This window comes from Haliotis rufescens, unplaced genomic scaffold (assembly GCF_023055435.1).
Source record: "Haliotis rufescens isolate VD_foot unplaced genomic scaffold, xgHalRufe1.0.p SCAF_17, whole genome shotgun sequence".
Lineage (NCBI taxonomy): Eukaryota > Metazoa > Mollusca > Gastropoda > Lepetellida > Haliotidae > Haliotis > Haliotis rufescens.
In genome coordinates, this window is record NW_025963857.1 from 32,779,645 (window position 1) to 32,800,720 (window position 21,076).

The following is a 21,076-nucleotide window of genomic DNA, read 5'->3' on the forward strand; positions in this document are numbered from 1 at the left end:
GCGCTCGTGGGTTTCACTGAAGTGGTAAACGTCTGAGACCTGCATCATTTCGGGCTTTCCTCCCACATTAAGCTGGCATGCCGTGATATAACTGGAATACTGTTCAAAAGCGGCGTTAAACCGTTGTTATTCACTTGTGTTTCAATATCTGAAAAAGCTTTTACTGTTTACAGTTTTATTCCGGAAAAAAGGACATGACCGGCACTAATGTATCACTCATTTTTAATATAAAAAATAATTACAATCGAGTCGACAGCTGCACTGTTTACGAAAGCACACATACAGGACATCCAGAAATCAATTAATGGCACCAGATGTCGCAAGTTTTCCACATAAAGACAATCCATCTAAATTAAATCCGCTATTTAGTACTCCCACTGGTATTGTAGTCATTACCCGAACGTCGGGAGGGATAGAGACTGTGTTTGAAATTCATACGTTTCTAGCCTGGTTGCAATCTCTGAACCAGAATTGTTTGTTAACTAGGAGTGGCGCACCATGCAAGAGACAGAGACACGGCATTAACAAGAGATGAGCACAGGCTGTAAACGTCAGGTAGGTTCATCTACTTGTTCCCACACGTCATATTATATATCCGTGTTTGTTGTTTAACGCCGCACTCAGAAATATATCAGCGGCTGCATGTACATTATCATCGAGTAATGACCAGATAATCCAATGATTGATATTGCGAGCAACGATCCACTTCGTCGGGGTGTGATGGCGCCCTATTAACCAAGACACCGAGCTTACCACCCCCGCGATACGACCAGCATAGGTTGCTGGAGAGCAACCCCTCCTCGGAATCACCACGTTGTCCTGTGTGTGTATAAATTTTAATACAGTAAGTTCTGTTTGATAGCTGGAAGCTTCAGTGTGTTGGCATTTCCAAGGTACCATGCAGTTTAATCAAACTAAAATTGATATATCTACATAATTATGCACCCGTGAAGATCCGGGTTAGAATAGGTCTTCACCAACCCGTGCGACAATGCTTGTTGTAATAGGCGACTAACGGGATCGGGTGATCAGACCTGCTGACTTAGTCGATGCATGTCATCGTATCCCAATCGCGTGGATCGATGCTCATGATGTCCGTCACTAGATTGTCTGCTCCAGACTCAATAATTTACAGACCGCCGTCATATACCTAGCATATCGCGGCGTTGAACAACAAACAATTAAACATAATTATGATCTAATACCCAGGTTCTGTTTGATAAGTGGTAGGAATGTATATTGATATGCATAGCATATTGAGCCAGTAAAATGAGATTAGCGTAAATTGTACAGAATTGTTAAAAACAGTGTATGCTACACGGGAGACTATCTGAACAGGCAGAGAGGAAGGTATCTCAGCATTACGATTGACATTCTACAGAATTGTTATCAGATTGTCATTATTTGATAATGTTGGAAAGATGCGGGTTTTATTGGGTTTTGTTATATGCAGTGAGTGAAATAAGTTGTGAAAACGCGGGGTTTAAATGCGCCTGGACCAGACAAACCAGTGATTGACATTATGTGCAGCGGCCAACGATTCAATGCCGGGGTTGCCCATACAAGGGTTAATGGGATTGTAGGAATGCAGATATCTTAACCATTTTTTGAGTACAGCGATTTAATTTATTTGATTTAGCATTAGATGCAGTAACTAATTATTACACAATTGATGGGTTAGGAATGCTCATTCCACTTATCACTGTTCAACAATGACAATATACCCTCTTAATGTTCCTGGTATTCAAATACGTACAAGAAAGGCAGTCTCTTGGATTTCGGGCGTAGTATAGGTCCCCATTATTACATGTTTGTGTTACGAGGCGCGTCACAATTGAGGTTCTAATCTATTGTGTCACCGCACCTTCCACGGCCTATGTCATTGCTCATGATATCAACCACTGTTCTGTCCCAAACTACCAATCATGCGAAACCCCAGGGACGGGTAAGGTGCTGACAAACCTACAGTCAGCGCGAGTTTTGTATTCGAACCACTGATCATAACATTCTGGTACGGATACTTCAATAATTAAGGATTGACTGTGTATTTTTTTCGGTTCATTGAGGTATGAATCGAAAATCCAATGTGCAAACTGTATGAATCCGCGTAGCGGATTCTTACAAAAGTTTTTGCACATTGGTTTTTCGATTCATACCTCAATGAACCGAAAAGAATACACAGTCAATGCTTATAATTAAATTCGACAGCATAAAACATGTTTTATCTACAATAGTTTAACCAAAAACAGTTGTATATATCAAAACAGACAAAAATGACGAGATTGATAAACATTCCAGGTGTAGGAATACATACTGTGCGTGACATGAATCAGGTGATTGTTTAATTTATGCACATAAATTGACACGCCTACACTGTCAGTAGCCAATCAACGGAGAGCAGGATCAAAACAATGTTCATTGGACCTGTCAGTTAAGACAAGAGGCGAAAAGAACTGCAACAGTCAGACTGTAACGAACTGGAAGAAATATGTCCGGGTGAAGGCGGCTGTTTCAAATTACAAGGTCAGTTACCGCCAGATTCAAACATTACTTCCCTGATTACGGTAAAACACAGTTGTAAAAATGCTAGTTAGAAAGGAAACCCGAAGACATCAAAGTTGAACCGAGGCGAGCAGAAAAAAACAGGCGAGCGAGCCTGCACGTTTGCTGTTTCATTCATTCTCGGCCATCGGTTTCAAAGGGTAGTTTGGACAATGCATATGCACGAAAGTCGCTAAATGTCCTGTGCATGACGATACACGTGAGCAGAAAGGGAATTCCCTCGGCTTTAATATTGGGATTCCCCGACATTTCGAAGTAATAAAAGTAGTGCGCCTCGGTGGGCGGGGCTTAATTTTTTACATTCATTGGGAAATGAATGCAATAACACGTGACCAATTCAGCTAATCAGAATACAGGAATTTCAATGAACACAACGAAAATTTAATTATGGACAATTGAACAAAATATGCTGATTCATTTCTGTCATGTAACAGACACATCTGGGGACTCCGGCTAAGAATAGGTCCCCAATAACCTGAACTGGTCGTTCGCGGCGACTTAATGGATCGGGTGGTCAGACTCGGTGACTTGGTTGATGTTGCGTCGTGATTATCACGCCGAAGACCCTGGCTCGATTCTCCACTTGACTACAATGTGGGAAGTCCATCCTTGGTGTCCCCCGTTGTGATATTGCTAGAATATTGCAAAAGTAACGTAAAATCCTACCCACATTCAATTGTTACTACATGCGATCATCACAGTGCCACCTGTTGCAAACGTACGTTTGTAAAAGAGTGAGTTAAAATTTAAAGTCACATCGGCAATATTTCAGCAATATTGTGACTTTCAAAGGTTGTTATAAAATAAATATATGTACACTATAAGAACCTGTCAACAACGGACAGTAAAGTAACTAGACTTATCAGGGATTATGATTTAAAACTGGCATGGAACAGTAAAAATACATCACTAGACAGAACAGTACATTATAAAAATAAACGAGCTGAAGATCGCCAGCAACTGAAGGTAGATCATCATACTAGGGACCATGGGGACTTACAGTACTTTAGCTTCCTGCATGAACCCCAGCAGGATTTACATAATCCCTTCAGGTGTTGGCGTTTTTGACAATTTAGCCGAATTAAAAGAACACATATTCTGCGATTAAAACCGTGGCAGTAATAAATATACTGTGAATGACGTGGACTCATCTCCGAATGACCTTTTATACTACTTCAACTCCCTTCGAGGTACAGCCACTAACAATCTTAGTTATCCAATTTATTTTACCAACATTAAAATATCATTAATTAATTAGAAAACACATGTTTGAAAATTGATGAAACAGTTCTATTTCTTTTAAAAAACCAAGGATTAAATGAGAGCCGATATTGTTAATGAAACTTTAGCCATGAAACTTTGAAATATTAAGCCTTTGTGATGGAAAAATCAATAGTCAAGGAGGACAGGCTTTACTGTGATTCTCTCATCACAAGGGATACAGAATGGAGGATCTTCACCTTTCAATATATATTCATGAGTATGTCTTGAATGGCCAATACGACATCGTCGCATAATGACCACATCAAATCTGGACTGGCAACCCAAGTAGGTGTAACCGATATTTGGTTTAATTTCATGTAAGTAATTAATACTTACTTGGGTGTCCCACTTCTTTTGCATTAGATCTCGGATGAAAGATCTAATCATGGGTTTATAATCAGTGTAGGGGATCAGAAGTGGTGACATAGATTTGCTGAGTGCTGCTTTTGCAGCAGCATCTGCCATTGTGTTACCAATGATTCCAATATGACTTGGTAACAAACTGGCTACTGGACAGTAGCAATATCATTAAATAATTCAAGAATTTGGATCATAAGTGGATGTTTACATGACATATTTTTAATAGCCTGAAGGCACCAAAGAGAATCTGAAAAAATTATGAATTGTTTATGTTTAGATTGGTTATTGATATATTTTAGAGCTGATAAAATGCCGTTTGCTTCTGCTGTCAAAATTGAACTGTTAGCTGGCAATCGTGAAGATATTGTTCTGGATCCAATGACAGTGGCACCAGCAACTGCGCCACCATCCTTGGTTCCATCTGTATGTATAGATTTATAAGAGTCATAAGTGTTTCTTAATTGATTGTATTCTTGTTTATAAATTAGTGGGTTTGTGTCTGATTTCTAAAGTTTAGTTAATGTCAGGTCGACAGCTGGCCTTATCATTTGCCAAGGAGAGGATGATAAAAGTTGAATGGGAGCTGTATCTTGTAGGTTAATTTTAGCAGCGGAAACAACAGATTTAATTCTTATTCCAAGTGGCGGAATAAGAATTTATTTCTTAGTGTAAAGAGCTTCGTAGAGGATGAAACATGCATTCAAAAGCTGGATTTGACTGATTAGAATATATTTAGTGACGTACTGTAAGGATAACTTCAGACGGCGTTGTTTAAGGGATGGCTCATCTGCTTCGACATACAGACTTTGAATGGGAGAAGTCCCGAAGGCTCAAAGGTTAAGCCCCAGGCCCTGTGGATGGAAAGTATCTAGTTTTTGTAAATTACTTTTACATGCTCAACCATAGACGATGGAGCTGTAATCAAGTGTGGAACGAATCAGCGCTGTATACAAGTGTATGAGGGTTGTCTGATCCCGCACTTTGACATTTTGTTCTGGTCGGCGTCAAACCCACCACTTTGTTCCCAGGACACAGCCACTCCCAAATCTACAATTCCATCCTTAACCCAGATTGATCATTCGAATTCGTCAACAAGGATCGACGTAGCTGGGATCGATCGCGTGATTCTGACAGGGGATCGAACTTCTCAAGATCAACGTTCGACTGATAGATCCCAAACGGACCCTACCGATTCATCACAGACCACGCCTGCTCTTCATGATAATCACCATCTTTCAGAAGAAGATTATTTATACATTCTTTGGATATGATAGTTGACCTGCTGCCATTCCCGTCTACAGCTATGCAGATCGGTGGCGTCTCTGGGATCGGTCCAGCCTTCGTCTGGACTATCAACAACTGGGCTCCACTAAGTCAACGTCCCTCTTATCACTGACGCTCTACTTCCGGATTGATCGACTCGTTAAACATTAAGATCCAAGATTAGAACAGTCCCGGGATCCACAATGTCCCTAACCCCACCAGACCAAACATCACCGACGGGATGGCATCTCCAGGTTCAATGCTCAGCTTCCAAGGCTCGTCTCTCCCAACCCAGAGTTGCCAATAAATTGGGAGTACCGGGGCATTTTCAAAATGTTGCATAAGAGACATTCCATGATAAATAGGGAGACAAACTTCAAATTATTATGGCAAGGAAGAGAAGAATATGAAATGTAACTCCTGACTGACTGGGTTGTCAGTCCTAATCCTCAAAATGTTTGTAATGCGAGAACCATAATCAACAACATCAAGATACAGGTTACAAACATTAGGTGTACTACCAATCTTATTAAAATCAGATCTTCGTTCTCGCTCCGCTACATGTAGATCAGAGGGATCACGTCAGAAATATCTATCGCGACACTTGACTAACCAATGAAATGTCTTGCACGAAGTTAGCCAATCAAAAAGTTTCAGACTTGCCCCTTCCAATCCGAAGTATGCGTTGAGTACTCGATTCAAAATTTGTAAACCTGGAATGTCTAAAGGATGGCTGAGATTGTATGGCAGTACGTCCCACGGGGGATCGAAAGCCTCTTACGTTTCAAACGGTTATCCCATTGAAGTGAGACGATGAGTTTCACGGAATCAGTCGTACAGTCCGTAACTGTCTTCGGAATACCCGTATAACAGTTTCGAGGTTGAATGATGAGAAAAATACATTCCGACTGTCACTTTTCCAGTCTGGTTAAAGACGTTTTGATTAGTGGGAGGAAAGGTCGTTTATGGGTGTTACGGGTGTTATGTGTTGTTTCCCGAATTGAAACGAAAAGGTTAACCCAAAAAAAAATCGGTACATACAAAGCTAAATTATGAAATCAGTAAATGAGCACACAAGATAACAATAACATATTATATTCAAACACAGGATTAGGTTAACAATCATTAAAGGCAGTACAATAGGTCAAAATATGTGGCAGCAGCAAAAATGAATCGGCCGTAAATACATAAGTCGGTGCACTCACGAATGTCCACTATTTGTCACAGTTAAATGTTTTGAATGAGGCACGTGGTCTGTTCTTGAATCCAGGAAACAGTGTTGGAAGCAGGCAGACAGTCGGGGTTATCCGACAGATGGAATACCTGGATAGGTCGCAAGTCAGGTCCTAGAAGCAAGGCCCTAAATTGCCCTCGTCTCACTTATATAGGAACAGCCAGTTGTTAACTGTAAACAAGCCAACTCTTCACAGCGGAGCTCTCTACACCTGGGGATAATGAAGGTATAAAGCGCTGGTACGGAGTTTGGACTATAAACAACCAAGGGAGGTCACTCTATATCAAGGTCACTACAACAACTTAAAATTGTACGAGCGCCTCAATAAATTGCTGTTACTTATTTTTATCAGAAGTAAAATTACAATAAAACACCGGACACAAACAAATCTTAGTAATTTGCTTACACAGCGGATCTTGGTTTTGTCAAATTGTACATTGTCGCTTCAGGCTCGGTACCCCCGGTTGTAGTGATCTAGATGCAGATATATGTAAGAAGATCATTTCTGATGATACAGCTTTTGCTTGTGGTAACATTCCTGAAAATGCCTTCAGTTCCTTTTACATGTGCCCAAAATATATTGACATGGAAACGTTTCATTTTACTATACTTGTATACTTGGCTACTTGTACTTGTGCGGAGTTATTGCCGATTTTATAGAGCTAGTTAACTGATATCCAATGTCGCAACGACGCGCCCTTGTGTCGTTACTTAGCTATTTCTGGATCAATTAATATCACGGGTGTCATAAATTCACTATCCTATTATTAATCATATACTTCAGTGTGAAAGAGTCGGTCTGTGTGTTTTTCTAAGTTGATAAAAGAGATATTTCCATTGTTTGAACATAACACTGGCTACGCCACTCGTGAAAATATCTCCTTCCCCCGACACTCGATGAGAGAAACATGTTATTTCATTCTACACATGAAATCTCCTCGATATCTTTACACAAAGATACAATAGGGTCTGTGGCTGTTTGTTATGACGCGCCCAGGGGATTGAACCACCGACCTTCCACTAGACCACGGAGGCGGTCAACCAATTATTTGACATAAATCATAGATAAAACGTGAATGTATAAAATTCTGAGTAAAGGCCTACAAGCGATTAACACTACTTGGAAGAGATGAAAAGGATATATTTAGAAAATGTACAATTTCATATTATACAGATTAAGGAGTCACTGGGGCACACTAATTACAGATAAATTCGGAATGTATAAAATTTGGAGTTGAGGCCTACAAGCGAATAACACTACTTGGAAGAGATGAAAAGCAAATATTTAGAAAATGCACAATTTTATATTATACAGATTAAGGAGTCACTGGGGCACACTACTTACAGATAAATTCGGAATGTGTAAAATTCTGAGTAAAACTTTCCAAGAGATCAACACAGAAAAGTTAAGAATAGATATAAGCCCTAACCGAGATATTGGAGATATTACGAACGCTTCCGGTAGAGATGCTGACAGACTCGGATTCTAAGTAATTACAACGCAGCAATAGTCAACGATAACGATTCATCATTTTTATTTCAGTTGACGTAGAATACGGCCAAGATGCGGGTCTTTATTTGTTTAACATGGCTGACATTTTTAACAAATGTCCAATCCGTGCCGGCGTGGTATAAATCACCGAGGGAGGCAATACTGGCCACAGAGAGACGGCAGTCCATCGGGGCGATGCTGACTCTCACCTCTGAAGAGGAAGCTGTCAACAAAATAATAATGGCGGCCAAACAGACGGAGATCAACAGTGCCATCTATGACCACAGCAACTTCATTCCCGCAGTCCACTTCTTCCAAGGCCGACACCTAATGGAACAAAGCAAGGTATTCAAGATTATACAGCAAATGCCCAAAGGTAAATGCGAATGAGAGGTTTGGTCGTTTCCTTTGTCATAGCTTCGTGTCGGTGTAAGTTCTAACACTGTTATCAAGCAAGTGCTTAATAACGGTGTTAGAACCTACATCGAAACGTCGCTCCTAATATCCCCCGCCCCAACGAAGTTGGCGGGGGATATAGAAATGGGTTCCGTCCGTGTGTGCGTGTGTGCGTGCGTGTGTGCGTGCGTCCCGAAATCGTTTCCGGAGCATAACTCAGAAACCGTTTAATATTTCTCTACGAAACTTTGCATGTCTATCAGACATGCTGAACTGGTGCCTTTTGCTATTTAGGAATTTTATAAATTTTTATTTTTTTTATGATTTTTATGAACTGTGATCCGGAATTGAACCCAAAGGTGGATAACTCTCAAGTATTCTTGTTGACGCAGACCGCCAATAAATGATAATTAAGAAACAACTGCACTTGATATTTTAATTTATTTTAACGGCCCTCTAATGCCTAATGAAAATATATACTTCATAATCTTCAAATGAAATATTCTTTCCGTGTATGATATATACAGCCGCATCTGTTTTCCCCGAGATAATGACTTTTGTTGACCTTTTAATGTGATGCCACATCGTTTCAATTATGCCACAGGTGCTGCTCTACATTTACACTACGGCTCCATTACAAGCAGTGACTGGCTGGTGAAGAACGTCACATATCGTCCCGACTGTTACGTGTGTGTGAAGCAGAAAGTTATCACTCAGACCGGGTTTTATGTTACACCTCCGTCAGATAAAGGTAGGTCGTCGTGGTGATGACGTCATATTAAACACACGTAGGTCCATATTTTCCATGTGACAATCTAATAATAACCGCCACCAAAATGGGCCTACTTCCGTAGACCGCCTCCGTGGTGTAGTTAATAGAGGGAAGGTCAATGAGACGAACCCCGGCCGCGCCATACCGAAAGACGTTAAAACACAGTACTTGTTGTTACCCTGCCTGGTACTCGGCATTAAGGGGATGAAACAAGGACTGGTCGGCGCGGTATCCATGTTAAACTGCGTATCTCAGTGGACTAGCAAAATAAAACCACACACACACACACACACACACACACACACACACGAGCATACACGTCGCTATGTAAGTTGAACGCAACGTTACACCTCGTTTCACCTCGCCTACCTCGATATGTGGGTTGTTTGTTTAAAAAAGTGATATTTATTTATTCAGTAACTGCTTTGAGACATATGGTTTTTTTTCTGTAAGAAGGAGTCAACATCACAGCAAACCACGTATCAGGCAGGTACAAGGAACAATTATTTTGTTGTAAAACTCATGGCCAAATTATGTTTTTTTCAAGCAAGTTCCCGAATAAATTATTTAAAAAGAAAACGAAGACTAGTCTTGAGTTGAATCAGGCGAGAAATACTTTTCTTAATGCTATCGTGGATTCATTTCAGATTGCAAATGGCTTCGGATTTCAGCTGAACGTGCCAAGAGCAAAGATATTACCGAATTCGACCAGTGGTAAGCTAATATACGGTAAAACCTCGTTAAACAGAACTACATCAACTGAAATATTGTTTTAGTCGATGCAACATTACGATATAGGCAGCTTCTGAATCGCATTCCTGTGGCAATTCCGGGCAAGACCAGATTCCAGTGTAAACCATGAATGTCCGGATTGTCACAATTTGTCACCTGTCTGATTGTTGGTCATTGTGATCTCGCTGATTGATCGTCATTGTTACCTGGCTGGTTGTATGTCATCGTGACCCGGCTGCCTGCGTGTCACCGTGACCCGGCTGGTTTTGTGTCATCGTGACCCGGATGGGTAGGTGTCAACGTCACCTGGCTGGTCGTCTGCCATCGTGACCCGGCTGCTTGCGTGTCATCGTGACCCGGCTGGTTGTGTGTCATCTAGATCCCGCTGGTTGTGTGTCATCTAGATCCCGCTGGTTGTGTGTCATCGTGACCCGGCTGGTTGTGTGTCATCTAGATCCCGCTGGTTGTGTGTCATCTAGATCCCGCTGGTTGTGTGTCATCGTGACCCGGCTGGTTGTGTGTCATCTAGATCCCGCTGGTTGTGTGTCATCTAGATCCCGCTGGTTGTGTGTCATTGTGACCCGGCTGGTTGTGTGTCATCTAGATCCCGCTGGTTGTGTGTCATCGTGACCCGGCTGGTTGTGTGTCATCTAGATCCCGCTGGTTGTGTGTCATCTAGATCCCGCTGGTTGTGTGTCATCTAGATCCCGCTGGTTGTGTGTCATCTAGATCCCGCTGGCTGTGTGTCATCTAGATCCCGCTGATTGTGTGTCATCTAGATCCCGCTGGTTGTGTGTCATCGTGACCCTGCTGGTTGTGTGTCATTATGACCCGGCTTGGTGCGTGTCATCGTGACTCGTCTAATTGTGTGTCGTTGTCACCCGACAGTGCTGTCGTTGCACACACAATAGACCTCTTGTGTGATAACCTGTGATAACTTTAAGCTTAGACACATATTTACCGCTCACAATCACCTCTTGATATAACGAATTGGATGTAGCGAATATTTGGCTTAAACGAACAAGGTACACAATGCATTGGTAACACGAACTACTATAATAACCGACTGGTTTCAAGGTTACACCTGACCTGACCTGACCTGACCTGACCTTGATTCCGGGTTGGAAATGGTCACCAGCAATCTATGCTGGTCGTAACATGCGATGTAATGGATCAGATGGTCACACTCGGCAACTTAGTTGATTGCGTGCGTCATCGTACCCCGACCACGTCAATCGTTGCTCAATACATCATGTCATCACAAGAATCTCTGGACTAAACCTGATTATTAACATGTTGACGCCCAACAGATGGAGAGTTGCTGAACGTGGCGTTAAACAACAGACAAAGAAACACAAAAAACTAACAAAAACATGTTTTTTTGTATTGCAACAGGTTATACAACAATCTGACTCTAACGGTAGACAACCCGGAAGTTGCATACCCAAATATTAACGTCATCTGGCGTCGATTTAAACAGTATTTCAAAACAGTTCATGGACTCCTCAACAACGCGCCTGTGATGAAGGATGCTCTCTACGAGACACTGAGAGAGTTCCACGTGGATGGCGTGCAGTACCTGGAGATCCGTATTGGTCTTATACGTGTGTGTACATCATTGGTCTTCATTACTGACTATCAAATATACCTTGTATGTATTGTACTTTACACTGGGACATTCCTCGATTATTTGGCCAATCAGAGGTATCAAATCACAATAGCCACCGGTAGGCAATTTTAGATAATTAAATGTACAATTATAGGTTACAAAATGTGGTTACTACAATAGTCAAAGCACATGTGGCAATACATTCTGAGCAGTGAAACTCCATAGAAATTTACCAAGTGTGTATATTTTAAGCTTTGGGGGACACCAGAGAACATGAAATTTGGCGCTTTTCAACTGTGACGTCATATGTCTGCGTCACAATGAGCGGGCTGACGTTGTAATAGTAGGTGAGGTGAGGTGACATGGGGTTTAACGTCGCGTCCCAGATTATTGCACTTATATAGCGACGTGCATGTACGTATGTGTGTTTGTGTGGCTGCTTGTACTAGTCCGAACTGATGCCGATTTATAGTGCTAGCTACCATGCCGCAGTTTAACATGAATACCCCACTCAGACACAGTATACTGACTCCGAGCCGACCAGTCCTTGTTTTAGCCCCTTAATGCCGAGCGCCAGACAGGGTAACAACAAGTACCATCTTTTAACGTCTTTGGGTACGCGGGGCACATCTAGCGCAAAATCAGGGATATGACTGAGATACTCACCTATCGAACTCACCCACTCACCCAAATAGGCAAGGAGCACGTGAAGATTCGGGATAGTGTAGGTCTTCAGCAAAATATGCTTTCAGTAGAGGCCGACTATGCTTGTCGTAAGAGGCAACTAACGGGATCGGTGGTCAGGCTCGCTGACTTGGTTGATGCATGTCATCGTATCCCAATTGCGTAGATCGATGCTCATGGTGTCAATAAATGGATTGTCTGGTCCAGATTACAGTCCGCCGTCATATAGCTGGAATATTGCTGAGTGCGGCAATAAACAACAAACACGCAAGCAAGATCAGCAGGGCCATGTACATTTAACTCCAATTCTGTAACCAACATGTCTTCTAAACATCGTGTTGCAGCCGTATGAAGTAAACGGGACAACCCATGATCCCACGTGGTTCGTTGAGACTTTCCGTGACGTTGTCAACCAGTTTAAACAAGATTATCCGGACTTTTCTGGCGCCAAATTGATCTTAGCTGGACGAAAGTAAGATTTGTTAAATGGGTGATGTGATTCACCCAACATTACATGATTTTGAAGTTTCTGGAACATTGTCAGATATGATTTGAAATGACGGTTGAATACACCCCGATTCTTGTTGCATCGTTTGCTTAGGTTACCATAATCACTGACCCATGAAGGTCCGGGGTAGAATAGGTCTCTGCAACCCATGCGTGCCGTAAAAGGCGACTGTGCAATCCCCATTGCGTGGATCGATGCTCATGATGTCAATCACTGGATTGTCTGGTCGAGACATGATTAGTTACAGACCGCCGTCATATAGCTGGAAGATTGCTGAGTGTGACGTTAAACAACAAACAAACAAGCCATGATCACTGTACTTGGCAATAAACAACTTTAGGAAGTAAAAATGTTATTTGAGAGTGTATGCATGCTGCGTTAAAAGAATAGTTATAACCCTGACCTCATGTTTAAATAGATCCGCAGTGACATATAGTGTTGGCTCAATAAATAGGTCAATTATAAGTTTGAAGAAGTACGTATTGACTTATTTCCTTTTGTGAATGATGCACTTTCATTAATTATGTATTCATAATACACAAGCGAAGTCCCACAGCATCTTTGAGGCAAACCATTATACGAGGGTTGAATGAGTAGTGCTGGGCCCCACATACGATGAATTGCTTAATAGTGACATCTCTTGCTATGGCCCTTGGAGAACACCAGCATAAAGATATGAAACCCGTGAAGATCGGGGTAGAATAGGTCTTCAGCAACCCATGCTTGCCGTAAAAGGCGACTATGCTTGTCGTAAGAGGCGACTAAGGGGATCGGGTGGTCAGGCTCGCTGACTTGGTTGATGCATGTGATCGTATCCCAATTGCGTCGACCGATGCTCATGATGTCAATCACTGTATTGTCCAGACTCGATTATTTACCGACCGCCGTCATATAGCTGGAATATTGCTGAGTGCGGCGTTTAACAACAAACAAACCAACCAAACAAACAAACATAAAGATATGAGTAGAACACTAGAGAAGAATGTCAATTCCTATGCCACCGTAAACAGGTGGGCGTGGCAAGGAAAGCGCCTTGGTGACGACCCCGTGATAGAACCCGGAATTATGTTTAAAGCGGCGTTAAAACCAACTCATTCACTCACTCACTCCGCGATAAATGTTGCGGTTTTTGCTATGTAATTTTCGGAGCGTCTCTCTCGCAAGAACCAGGGTGCCTTTGTTCAAAACAACCTTAGCGCTACGACTGTCGTAAGTCTATGTTAAGGTATGGGAGTTACGATCACCTTAGCACTAAGATCGCTTTGTACAACAGCACCCAGGTCGTTAATTTTGCGTTAACGAGAACTAAGATATCGTTTTAATGAGATTGAATATTGTTCAAAGCGGCGTTAAACCCAACCCACTTAAACTGTTTTCAGGGTAAATCGTGCTAGTGCAATACTGCAAGATGTCAAAGTAGTCACGGACCTGGTAAAAAGATTCCCGGACGTTATCCTGGGATACGATCTTGTCCAACAGGAAGACGTCACCCACACCTTGCTGTATTATATATCAGATCTTCTGTACCCAGAATCTCACTCGAGTAATCTCCCCTACTTCTTCCATGCAGGGGAAACAGGTAGGTGTGTCTCCCTTACATATGTACTATCACTTTAGCTTTAGTCACAATGTATCCTACCCATAGCAATGTAGGGAATACGAGATATACAACACACCGTCCATAACGTAAGATGAAGATCGGTGGTCACAAGGAGTGACTTTCTGGACCTTCTGGACTGATGTCAACTATGTCAAACCGGTGTTTGATCGTCAGCAATTAACCACGTGTGGGTGGGGCCAAATATTTTAGCTTCCCCTTGACATAGCTGAAACATTGATGAATTCCGCGTACAGCATGCTCATTAAAATGGAAAACAATGTGTGTGTGGGTGTGTGAGAGAGTGTGTGTTTGTATTTGCGTGTGGGTGTCCGCAGATTCAAGACATACAAAAATATTATCTGCAAACCATTTTTCCAACATTTTTGTGAACGGATAATTATTTTTCTAAACATTTCCCCCCCCTATCACCACCCCTAGAATATCAAATCGGGGGAATCCATATTGGAACTGGTTTCGTTCACGTGACTATGACATGTCACAACCTAGTCTTGCCTTTTTGACCCGAATATTCAGTTCAGAACAAGACACGACACCTTATTCCAGTTAAACATACAACAAGTTGGTTTTTTATAGTTGTATAATGCAAACTTTATGCCTCTATTATCCAGTGTTCTATATCGCCAATGTATAATGATAAATACCCTGAAGGGGCGGTGGGGTAGCCTAGTGGTTAAAGCGTTCGCTCGTCACGCTGAAGACCCAGACCTGTACGATTCCCCACATGGGTACATTGTGTGAAGCCCATTTCTGGTGTGCCCCGCCGTGATTTTGCTTTAATATTGCTAAATTCGGCGTAAAACCACTCACTCTGGACTCATTCACCACCAACTTTCGTTGGAGGATATGCCGTCACCATCTCCATCTCTGTTTTTAGGTTTTAGTTTAGGCTTACTTTAGTGTAAATTTGATCGTTTGTTTCTAGCGTCGTGTCAGTCGTTTTGGGCTCAGCAGTGAATTGGTCCAGGGTTTTTATCATAATAGAATGGTGATAAATTACACTCTCCTTCCAGACTGGCTCGACATCCACGACAATAACCTCATCGACGCCATCCTCCTCAACACATCAAGGATCGGACATGGCTTCGCTATTCCGAAACACCCAGAGGTGATGAGGCTAATCAAGGAGAGGAACATCCCGATAGAGGTCAACCCTATCTCTAACCAGGTAACATTAACGTCAACCCTGTCTCTAACCAGTTAATATAGACGTCAACCCTATCTCTCACCGGGTAATATAGAGGTCAACCCTATCTCTAACCAGGTAACATTAACGTCAACCCTGTCTCTAACCAGTTAATATAAACGTCAACCCTATCTCTCACCGGGTAATATAGAGGTCAACCCTGTCTCTAACCAGGTAATATAAACTAAGTAAAGATACTTTACTTAGTACTCCAACTTCGAAATGCCTCTTAAAGAAGGTAATATAGACGTAAACCCTATCTCCAAAACCAGGTAATTTAGACAGCATCTACCAGCAACCATACCTCTAACCAGGTACTTTGACATCAACCCTATCTCTAACCAGGTTATATAGACGTCAACCCTTTTTAACCCTATCTCTAGCCAGGTAATATGGAGGTCAACCCTATGCCTAACCATGTAATATAGACGTTAACAGGTAACATAGACGCCATCTACACCTAACAAAGTAATATAGACCCCTCATCGAGTACCGAGTGTTTCACAGCTGTGGTGGAAGTTAAAGGATATTCCGATAGAGGTCAATCCCGCAGGCCATTTTCAAATACCCAAGCCCCTGTTTCCCTGAAAGCCTCACATTGTAAGAAAAAACAATGTGCCCTTTTCTTGCAGACGGAGTGTAGTCAAATGTGAAAAGTCAAATTTTAAATTGAAGTCCATAACTGTCCAACTGTCAGTTCGTTATTTTGACATCTTTAAATCACACACACACAAACACACACACACACACACACACACACACACACACACACCACACACACACACACACAGCATCCCATTACATCTCTTCAAAAATTACATGATTTCTCCAAAAGGCGAATTTATTATTTTGTTCCCTTAATATGATATTCCCAAGTAAAGAATCTGCTGTTGGTGGTAAATGCATACTTAAACAGAACACATAGGTTGACAGAAACGTGATGGCACGTGGAGATAAATGTGACTGGAATCATTGCTTCCTCCTTCAGGTACTGAAGCTCGTCTCTGATTTGAGAAACCATCCGGCGGCCATCTTGATCTCTCAGGATTTTCCAGTGTGCATCAGTTCGGATGACCCGGCGCCCTGGGAGGCCCTTCCACTGTCACATGACTTCTACATGGCGTTCATGGCTCTAGCTGCATCGGATGATGACCTCAGGTTTCTCAAACAACTGGCAATCAACTCCATGAAGTAAGCTGAGAAGGATATCTTACATGGAGGACTAGAGGCGGGTTATATTGTCCCTTAGACCTTCCATATATTTTGTGCGTTTCTTAATCCGCGACCAGTTCCGAGGGAAATAATAAAAGGACAATTTGAAAATTAAATAGATGAAAAGACAACTTTAAGAATACAACAGATACGTTATCTGTAGCATACGGTATGTGAAACGAGGTTGACAATTTCAAGTCTTGACAGCAACAGTAAAAATCTGATTACCGGTATATATTTTCGAAGCGCATGTTCACATAACTCAGCAGACTGAAATATAGCTGTAGAGATACTTTCTTTCTTCGAATATCTTTCTGGAGAATGCGTTAACGAAACGGCATATTCGTTGAATCTTTTTTCCTGAATTGGATAACAAATATCCAATTGGGGCAATGGATGGCTTGACTAATTGGTGTTTGTGCAGTATGGTAATGTCGATGAGGAAAGCATTTTTGACAAACCTGGAACAAATCGTATTGATATCTACTGCATTGCCAACAACAAGCTCAGTTAACAACACTGTTTGCCCTTTTATTATTCACGGAATCGGAACATAAAAAAGTTCCTTTGATGAAAGCCATTAGTTGGAGTATGCTGACGACAAAGCAAGTATAAAAATTGATCCACGAAGAAAAGAAACACTGTAAGGTCGTGTGGGTGACGGTGTACGTACTTACGTCTGTCAAGAGATTGTTGCGGGGAACTGTCACGTCATCATATACATGAGGGGGCACGGGTGGCCAAGTCGTCTGTGGCGCCGCGATTCGCTGTGCAGAGTTGCGTCCCTTGGACACGCCAGAAACCTATGATTGTGGGTTCGAATCCCAGTTCGACCCGATTATGTTTCTAGGTTTGTCAGCACCATACCCGTGCTCGAGGGTTTCACTGAAGTGGTAAACGTCTGATACCTGCATCACTTCGGGCTTTCCTCCCACATTAAGCTGGCACGCCGTGATATAACTGGAATACTGTTAAAAGCGGCGTTAAACCCAACTCACTCACTCACTCATATACATGATGTATTCATGTATTTTTATATTTCCAGCTTCAGTGGAATGACGAGCCAGGAGAAAGCCTCAGCACTTCGGCTATGGGAAACGAAATGGAACTCATTCCTCAAACACGTTCTTCGCTCGCATACCACGCCCATTGTAGGGTAGCATGACTGTGACATGCCGTAGTGTTACTATGTGTCTTGTCATAGTGTTACATTGTGTCATGCCGTAGTGTTACTATGTGTCTTGTCATAGTGTTACATTGTGTCATGCCGTAGTGTTACCATGTGTCTTGTCATTGTGTTACATTGTGTCATGCCGTAGTGTTACTATGTGTCTTGTCATAGTGTTACATTGTGTCATGCCGTAGTGTTACTATGTGTCTTGTCATAGTGTTACATTGTGTCATGCCGTAGTGTTACCATGTGTCTTGTCATAGTGTTACATTGTGTCATGTCGTAGTGTTACTATGTGTTTTGTCATAGTGTTACATTGTGTCATGCCGTAGTGTTACTATGTGTCTTGTCATAGTGTTACATTGTGTCATGCCGTAGTGTTACCATGTGTCTTGTCATAGTGTTACATTGTGTCATGCCGTAGTGTTACTATGTGTTTTGTCATAGTGTTACCATGTGTCATGCCGTAGTGTTACCATGTGTCTTGTCATAGTGTTACATTGTGTCATGCTGTAGTGTTACTATGTGTTTTGTCATAGTGTTACATTGTGTCATGTCGTAGTGTTACTATGTGTCTTGTCATAGTGTTACATTGTGTCATGCCGTAGTGTTACCATGTGTCTTGTCATAGTGTTACATTGTGTCATGCCGTAGTGTTATCATGTGTCTTGTCATAGTGTTACATTGTGTCATGCCGTAGTGTTACCATGTGTCTTGTCATAGTGTTACATTTTGTCATGCCGTAGTGTTACCATGTGTCTTGTCATAGTGTTACATTGTGTCATGCCGTAGTGTTACCATGTGTAATGTCATAGTGTTACATTTTGTCATGCCGTAGTGTTACCATGTGTCTTGTCAGAGTGTTACATTGTGTCATGCCATAGTGTTACCATGTGTCTTGTCATAGTGTTACATTGTGTCATGCCATAGTGTTACCATGTGTCTTGTCATAGTGTTACATTGTGTCATGCCATAGTGTTACATTGTGTCTTGTCATAGTGTTACATTGTGTCATGCCATAGTGTTACCATGTGTCTTGTCATAGTGTTACATTGTGTCATGCCGTAGTGTAACCATGTGTCTTGTCATAGTGTTACATTGTGTCATGCCGTAGTGTTACTATGTGTCATGCCGTAGTGTTACCATGTGTCTTGTCATAGTGTTACATTGTGTCATGCCGTAGTGTTACCATGTGTCATGCCGTAGTGTTACCATGTGTTTTGTCATGGTGTTATAATGTGTCATGCCGTTGTGATACTATGTGTCTTGTCATAGTGTTACATTGTGTCATGCCGTAGTGTTACTATGTGTCTTGTCATAGTGTTACATTGTGTCATGCCGTAGTGTTACCATGTGTCTTGTCATTGTGTTACATTGTGTCATGCCGTAGTGTTACTATGTGTCTTGTCATAGTGTTACATTGTGTCATGCCGTAGTGTTACTATGTGTCTTGTCATAGTGTTACATTGTGTCATGCCGTAGTGTTACCATGTGTCTTGTCATAGTGTTACATTGTGTCATGTCGTAGTGTTACTATGTGTTTTGTCATAGTGTTACATTGTGTCATGCCGTAGTGTTACTATGTGTCTTGTCATAGTGTTACATTGTGTCATGCCGTAGTGTTACCATGTGTCTTGTCATAGTGTTACATTGTGTCATGCCGTAGTGTTACTATGTGTTTTGTCATAGTGTTACCATGTGTCATGCCGTAGTGTTACCATGTGTCTTGTCATAGTGTTACATTGTGTCATGCTGTAGTGTTACTATGTGTTTTGTCATAGTGTTACATTGTGTCATGTCGTAGTGTTACTATGTGTCTTGTCATAGTGTTACATTGTGTCATGCCGTAGTGTTACCATGTGTCTTGTCATAGTGTTACATTGTGTCATGCCGTAGTGTTATCATGTGTCTTGTCATAGTGTTACATTGTGTCATGCCGTAGTGTTACCATGTGTCTTGTCATAGTGTTACATTTTGTCATGCCGTAGTGTTACCATGTGTCTTGTCATAGTGTTACATTGTGTCATGCCGTAGTGTTACCATGTGTAATGTCATAGTGTTACATTGTGTCATGCCTTAGTGTTACTATGTGTCTTGTCATAGTATTACATTGTGTCATGCCTTAGTGTTACTATGTGTCTTGTCATAGTGTTACATTGTGTCATGCCGTAGTGTTACCATGTGTCTTGTCATAGTGTTACATTGTGTCATGCCGTAGTGTTACTATGTGTCTTGTCATAGTGTTACATTGTGTCATGCCGTAGTGTTACATTGTGTCATGCCGTAGTGTTACTATGTGTCTTGTCATAGTGTTACATTGTGTCATGCCATAGTGTTACCATGTGTCTTGTCATAGTATTACATTGTGTCATGCCGTAGTGTTACTATGTGTCTTGTCATAGTGTTACATTGTGTCATGCCATAGTGTTACTATGTGTCTTGTCATAGTATTACATTGTGTCATGCCTTAGTGTTACTATGTGTCTTGTCATAGTGTTACATTGTGTCATGCCGTAGTGTTACCATGTGTCTTGTCATAGTGTTACATTGTGTCATGCCGTAGTGTTACTATGTGTCTTGTCATAGTGTTACATTGTGTCATGCCGTAGTGTTACCATGTGTCTTGTCATAGTGTTACATTGTGTCATGCCGTAGTGTTACTATGTGTCTTGTCATAGTGTTACATTGTGTCATGCCGTAGTGTTACTATGTGTCTTGTCATAGTGTTACATTGTGTCATGCCGTAGTGTTACTATGTGTCTTGTCATAGTGTTACATTGTGTCATGCCGTAGTGTTACTATGTGTCTTGTCATACTGTTACATTGTGTCATGCCGTAGTGTTACATTGTGTCATGCCGTAGTGTTACTATGTGTCTTGTCATAGTGTTACATTGTGTCATGCCGTAGTGTTACCATGGGTCTTGTCATAGTGTTACATTGTGTCATGCCGTAGTGTTACTATGTGTCTTGTCATAGTGTTACATTGTGTCATGCCGTAGTGTTACTATGTGTC

At 41.7% G+C, this 21,076-nt stretch overlaps 1 protein-coding gene across 2 annotated transcripts; it reads left to right on the forward strand.

Annotated features, from left to right (window-relative positions):
- The first annotated feature begins 393 nt into the window (after window positions 1-393).
- Window positions 394-20,141, forward strand: LOC124142573 (adenosine deaminase AGSA-like). Of its 2 annotated transcripts, none has more exons than XM_048397898.1 (11): window positions 394-555; window positions 6,719-6,921; window positions 8,226-8,550; window positions 9,175-9,321; window positions 9,990-10,056; window positions 11,470-11,680; window positions 12,712-12,839; window positions 14,255-14,454; window positions 15,507-15,661; window positions 16,668-16,870; window positions 17,937-20,141. In XM_048397898.1, exons 3-11 carry the CDS (start codon window positions 8,247-8,249, stop codon window positions 18,049-18,051), a joined length of 1,530 nt encoding a protein of 509 aa, XP_048253855.1. In that variant the 5' UTR covers window positions 394-555; window positions 6,719-6,921; window positions 8,226-8,246; the 3' UTR covers window positions 18,052-20,141. The 2 variants fall into 2 exon arrangements, with proteins under 2 accessions (XP_048253855.1, XP_046367088.2); XM_046511132.2 differs by having other exon boundaries at window positions 6,719-6,908.
- Window positions 20,142-21,076: the final 935 nt, after the last annotated feature.